The sequence below is a fragment of the Vitis vinifera genome, chromosome 10, assembly GCF_030704535.1.
Source record: "Vitis vinifera cultivar Pinot Noir 40024 chromosome 10, ASM3070453v1".
NCBI lineage: Eukaryota > Viridiplantae > Streptophyta > Magnoliopsida > Vitales > Vitaceae > Vitis > Vitis vinifera.
Genome location: NC_081814.1, coordinates 17,675,001 through 17,681,526, shown reverse-complemented (window position 1 = coordinate 17,681,526; position 6,526 = coordinate 17,675,001). Strand labels below are relative to the sequence as shown.

Below are 6,526 nucleotides of genomic sequence, written 5' to 3'. Positions count from 1 at the left end.
CCTAGCTTGAAGATTATGATTTTTGTTTAACATAGTTCCAATTTATTTGTTTAGTTTGGCAAGTTAGATTTTTTTTTAGTATTAGTTTGGGCAATTTTTGTTGATGATGGAAAAGTTAGGATTTTTTAGAGTTTGGATAATTCATGATGATGGTTAAAAATTTAAAATTTAGATTTGCATTATTTTTGTTCTCAATTAGGAAATTCATAATTTCTTTTAGTTTAAGTTTTAATTTATCTTTTAGTTTAAATGTTATTAAAATTCAGTTTATTAGTTCAATTGCTTCCATGTCACTCTTTTCATATATAAAAGTTGTTAAATTTAATTCATGATTCTTCCTTTTAGTTTATTAGTTTTAGAATTTAAGTTGGTTAATTTATTTCATTCTGCGTTGATATATTCATATTTTAAAATAAAAATAAAAATAATAAAAAAAATAAAATAAAATAAATAAATAAAAAATAAAAAATTATTTTAGTTTGGATTGATCCTGTTTTAGTTGATATTTTTTAGAGTTTTAATTAATTTGATTGGTTTCATATTGTTTAGTTTATGTTAAGATTTTTTATTTTTTTTCTATTCCATTTTTCCATTAATTCTATGCTTTCGAATTGTAGGCTATTAGTTTAATCCATTCCCGTGTTGTCATTTTGTGTTTAAAAGTAGTTCATTTTAGTTTTTGACTAATTTTATTTATTCTATGTGTTTGTTTTCTTTTATTCAATTGTTTAGTTAGTCGATTAAATTTATGACTCCAAATCATCAATATTAGTTGATACGTATCGTTTGTACTATTTTAAAGATCACATAATATTTAGTGCTTGATTAAGTTTATCTTAAGATTAAATGTTGTTAAAGCTTCAGTGCTTGTAAGATCTATGGTTTTGGTTTATCACTTTGGTCATCCTTTGTCAAATTCAATTTTTAGAGGCTATCGGAAAATAGTGAAGATTAGCCTCCATTCTCACCTTCAATTTTCTTAGTTGTCAAAAATTCTACTTTGTGATTTTGTTCTCTTTTGTTTTGCTTGGTATTTTGATTCATACATTTTATTTGTTTTCAAATTAACTTCTTTTATCTTTAAAACATAACAATATTCTCAAAATCCTAGTTCCTTAAAAATCCATTTCAAAAATTCATTTAGAGTTCTTAGAATCAAAATCTCATTTTTTAAAATAATGTGCAACCATGTTTTGATCGGTTCACATCTTTCAAATAAAATTATAGTTTTGAATAAAACACGAATCAAAGCTTGTGGTCCCACATAAATGGGATAATTTTGAGCTAAATTCGTGTATATCAATTGGGGAATTGGTGAAACCCCTACATAAGAAAATCTTTTCAAAAATTATTTTTGTTGCCACTTTTGTCACTTGTTGAAATTATGTCTATCTTTTTTTAGGAATTGTATACAAGATGAGTGTGATAATTAGTGTTTTCATATACTTTGATAATTTCTGCTATGCTAATTAGATAACAAGCATGCTAGGGTTTCTTTATGTTATTATTATCTAATCCCTCATGTCTTATGGAAGCGCATTGTAAGTTATTTATGCTATCCAGGTACCCCCCCCCCCCCCCCCCTATCACCTACTTTCTAAATTTTGTAAACAATCATGTCACTGTGAAGTATGCATATGTTTGATAATCCTTAGGTGTTTAGATGTATGTTTGATTCACTATGATTAAATACATGTTGTGTGTTATACTTCTATACTAACTCTGATGTTTTATGATAGCGCTTGAGAGGTAGTCTAGGTACGCATCCTAACCTTCCTTTATTGTGATTTGATCTTGTTTGGCATGCTATTTTATTTGGAATCATCTAGCCTGCTTAGGTACTTATAATTAATCAATTAATTGCCACATTTCCCTCAACTTAATTAGTAGAGACCTTTTTAGGGCTTAGAGGGGTGCTACCTCCTAGAGGTACCTTCCCAATAAGTAACCTGATCCCCGGACCAAGACTTGGGTTTTCAAAGACATGCTTTTCCAAAAATTATGGAGTCACTTTTTTTTTAGGGTTTTTCTTTCTTGTTTTATTTTCCCTTTAAAATAAAAATAAAATAAGTGGCGACTCCGACTTTTCTAAAAATTAATTTTTCACAAATAAAAAGCGAGTCTCGCCGATCGAGTGGGAACGCACGTGAAAAATGCGGGTCCACAACCACAACAAAGACTAACTAACCAATTTAACAAAATGCCAAAAAAGAAGTTAAAGGAAAGGAGTTGGGCCCCTTTTGAGGTGGGGGGAACGGTCGTCTCCCCCGGCATCCCGAGTATCCCCCCCCCCCCTCGGTAGCATGCCCCGATAAATCAAACCACCCTCTCAAAGGGCTAGTATCAGTAGAATGATAATGGGTATAGTAGAAAATGTGGAATCTCTTCTTAATTATAAATTCAAACTTGCTAATTGCATTTTTTTGAATTTATAATTTGGTATCTTAAGGTTATAGGGCTAACTAGCGCTAATGGGGATAGCCTACATTAAATCCCCTTTCTCCTTATAGTCTCACTTCTCTCTAATCCTTACCTTATCTTCTCACCTCTCCTAAATGCCGTGCATTCACGTTTTCGTGCTTCACTGGATCTTGATCTTTAATTTTGTTACTTTCTTTATTCCATTTGAGTCTTTTTTTTTTGGTGTCGCCTTAATATAAATTTGGTTTGATTCTGACATTTTTCTAGGTCCCAACCTTTATCCTTATCGGCTGCCCCTGCTTCTCGTACTCCCCAAATACCTTTTGAAACTCCTTATCAAAGAATGCAAATGAATACAATAGGTATGATCCCATGTCAAACTTGGAGGAAAAATGGCCACTCGGCTAATTGATATCTCCTCTCTTGTCCCTAAATGCTCTTGCAACTCCCGTAACTGTTTGCTCATCGACTTTTGAGTCCAAATTCACAGATTTGTTGTTTTTGAACCCCGGAAAACATCCATTCCCTTCAGACTTCCCGGCCCTCCTCCCAACCGACGCATAGGTAGAACCCCTCTTTCCCATACAGATAAAGGTTCTATTCTCGTAAATGATTTGAATGGAGGGTCGTTAGACAAGCTTGAGCAATTGATTGTCCTCCAAGCATAGATAACCGTTTCGATCGAGATGGTCCCCCAAAACGAATCCTGGAACGGGCTCCTATCTAGTAAGTCGCTGCTTTCCGTTAGCAAACAGATGGCGGATGCTCTGCCAGAGGCACCTACTCCCGCACCAACCAAAAAACCGGATCCTGATAGGCTAAATCGTGTAGATTCACCAGGCAGGCCCACACTCTAGGACTTTGAGGGGGACACAATCGCCCAAGAAATTGCTGCAAGTAAGCCACCTCCTACTCACTGCTGGTAAAATGGAGATCAACAAGTGTTGCAACCGCCTATTGGATTCTGGAGCTTAGGAGTGATGCCTATCGGAGTTGACGAACGGGAATCTCATATGCTATACGGGGCCCCCGCCGCCAATGTTAAAAACTTTCTTCTAGCAAAGTCGAAGTGGTAGGTAAAATAAAGGATATTGAGGCTACTTAGCACCCATCCCTGAAAAGAAGATAATTACTTATGTACTGGTAGTAAATATGCCAATGACTTATGGGATTAAGCTAGGTAGCAAATTGGCCTCTGATATTGATGGCCTGATCTCATTGTCATGGGAATATGTCTTAATTAAGACCCCCTTACCATAGGAAGGATGGCGGAATACAAAGTCAGGGCTAGGCCGATCGTCGATGAAAAAGGAAGCAATGGTGTGTGGAGATGCTGGAATGGGTATATCTTCAGTATTTTCTACTCGGGTGAGAAAGTTTTTTTTACTTTTAGACATTGACAAAGGTTGATTTTGATGGCAGCTCTTGCGGAGAAGGCAATGGTGGCGGAGTGGTCCTCTGGCAAATGCAATTGCGGCTTGCGAGTTCACGTGCCATCTCTTAGGCACGGAGGCAAGCCTTCTGACCTTCTAAGGGCCCCACGTAGGAGAAGGAAGGCTCGACCAGAATGGGATTTTCCTTTCCTCTTTCGCTTTTGAATAACTGAACCTTGTTGGAACTCCTACGGTCTTTGTAAGGGAGTGGAGCGAAGGGGTTTTCAGCAAGTGGAGGCAAGGCTAAAGGTTTTCTAAGGTACCCGAGCGTAACGGTTTGTTGAGCTAAGGGCGGGCTGTCTTGAATTTAGGTTGTGGCTTAATTGCGCTATAAGGGCTTGTCTTGATTATCCTAATAATATTATAAAAAAGACTAGTCGGTGAAACCTGCCTTCTGTCGCTCTAGTAGTGGCATCTCTCTCAGTTGGTTAGCTAGTGTCATTGGCCTTCGGCTTTTGGCTTTCGGACTAGTAGCTAAGTCGCTTTCGTTTTTAGGGGAAAACGGAACCCACCATAAGTAAGAGCTTTAAGCTAGCGCTCCTCACCAAACACAAGCCCTGCTAAGCAACAAGGCTCAGCTAGGGCACAGGAGAACTAAGGGCGGGGGGTTACATAACAGAGATTAGCAAACTCATTCGATTCCAGGTCGGTGGGTTCAGGGATCTTACCAAAGATCGATCGGATAAGGAAACAAGGCCGTTTAGGGCTGTGAAGAGGGGTTAAAGGTGGAGAAGAAAGGTGTAGGTAGGCATATCCATGTTTGGGCACTGAACATGGTGGGTAGAGCGAGGGGGAGGGTTGTACGGTTGAGAAGGGACGGGCACTCCTATCCCTTGATAGCTCACCTGGGCGGCTCGTGGCGGGAGACGGAGAAAGCACCCCCCGTCTCGTCCTCAGTTGCATCTTTGGTAGCAGCATATTGTTGACCTCCATCGCTATCGCTATCCTATTTCGCCACTGATCCCGACACCACTCCGGCCTATCCGACTAAGTGACTCCCGTAGAAGTTCATTTCCAGTAGAAGATCTTGCTTGCCAAACTATCTCCCCGGTATATCTATCAATCATTGGGAAAACATCTCTATCCACGGGTACTAACGTTTATCCATTGGAAGGCGTAACATAGTCTATGTGAGCTAGGGGGGATGATCACAAAACTGTCGAGTTTGGGGGCATAATAACTATGGCAGGAGTTTACCCTTTTCTGTCAGTCTCATTCCCTGTAGCTCCATGAGCCGACGGTTTATTCAAAAAAAAAAAGGTTAGATTCATAAGTCAGTTCCCATGGTTGGCAAGTGGAGATGAATCACGACAGCTTTTCACTCCATCATTGGTATGGACGGACTCTAATGGTATACTCGTACACCCGCCATACCGGAACATCGGCCAGTAATCGTTTTGAAGTTCCGGTGGAATCGATCCAGAACCATTCTGAGCTATACCAATCGATAGCGTATGGAAAGGGCTTTGCTCCGTTGGTATAGTAGGTAGTTCCTGATCTTCGACCACCCTTTGCTCCACTATCAACCACCGAAATGGTTATTTTGCCTGCCCCGCTTTCCTCTCCCGCGGTAAGAGCTCGTTCGCCAAGTCCGAACTCCCACTTTATCGTCGATGACGGCTACGGCTCTCTTCGATGCTAGCAACCGTGTTTGACCCTTTTCCGCTTCTTTCAATTTCCTTACATTCTAGCTGAAGGAGAGACTTTACCTTTACTTAGAGAGGGGCAGCGGTACCACGCTCTTCCGTGCTCGTAGGTTGACTCCCCATGCATCCCGACTAAGGTCTCACAAACGTGCACTTCCCTTATGCATCCAGCCGCTTCACTAATGTGAATAGGTTATACAGAAGGGTGGGTTGGTTATATACTCTTATGCGCGTTCCTTCTTCGAACCTTTTGGTATGTATTGCCCCCTAACTATAGATCAGATCCACCGGACGAGAAACTCAATTCCGCACTGCTGCTGAGTTGTCGGACTTATCCACCAAGGGATTCGTGGAATTTCTATGGATTGCGTTGGGGGAAATCTACCAAAGCTAGGCAGATAGATAGACTCATTTCCCGCTGCTAAGGGAGAGCAAGAAATAAAATCAAATTCTTGTTTTTTAATCAGCGCCCCCTTTTGGGTATGCTGGTACTAAGAGTCCTCTCACTACCAACCAGCAGACATCATCTGGCTGAGTCTTGCCGGTATCAACAACGAGAAAAAAAAAACAACCAAATGAAATGAAAACAGCAACTAACTATGGCTCTTGGCCCAGACAACGTCCTAGGCGTAGGGGAGATCGGAGCAACAGGGAACGCCTAGAACACGTTTTTCTTCCTGGGCTGCAGTAAGTAGATCGAGAGGTCGTTCCGCCCCTTGTCCCTGAAGATGGGTAATATGTTCTCATAAAATGTTGCTCCAATCTGACCTAGCTGGCGAGCGATCCCAGTTCGCGGCAGAGAACAAGACAGCAAGTGAGCGTACCTTTGTTCGCTTCTTCTCCACCAAGCACGGAAGTTTAAGGATAACTGTAGGTCGGTGGCTACCTAAGGAAACTCCGATTCGATCCGCCCCCCGGCTGGGAGGCATCTACCTCATCCCGATCACAAGGAGAGGTTCACCATGATGGGGGGTACTTTATTCTTTTTTCCCTTCCGGAAAGAATGAAATGCATAGGGGACCATCC

At 40.5% G+C, this 6,526-nt stretch overlaps 1 protein-coding gene across 1 annotated transcript; it reads left to right on the top strand.

Moving 5' to 3' along the window:
• The first annotated feature begins 3,686 nt into the window (after nt 1–3,686).
• LOC100853704 (uncharacterized) lies at nt 3,687–6,526 on the top strand. Its single transcript, XM_059740448.1, is given in 6 exon segments — nt 3,687–3,741; nt 3,844–3,933; nt 4,059–4,113; nt 5,778–5,869; nt 5,968–6,044; nt 6,134–6,526. Coding segments are annotated over 6 exon segments (702 nt in total). The 3' UTR covers nt 6,467–6,526.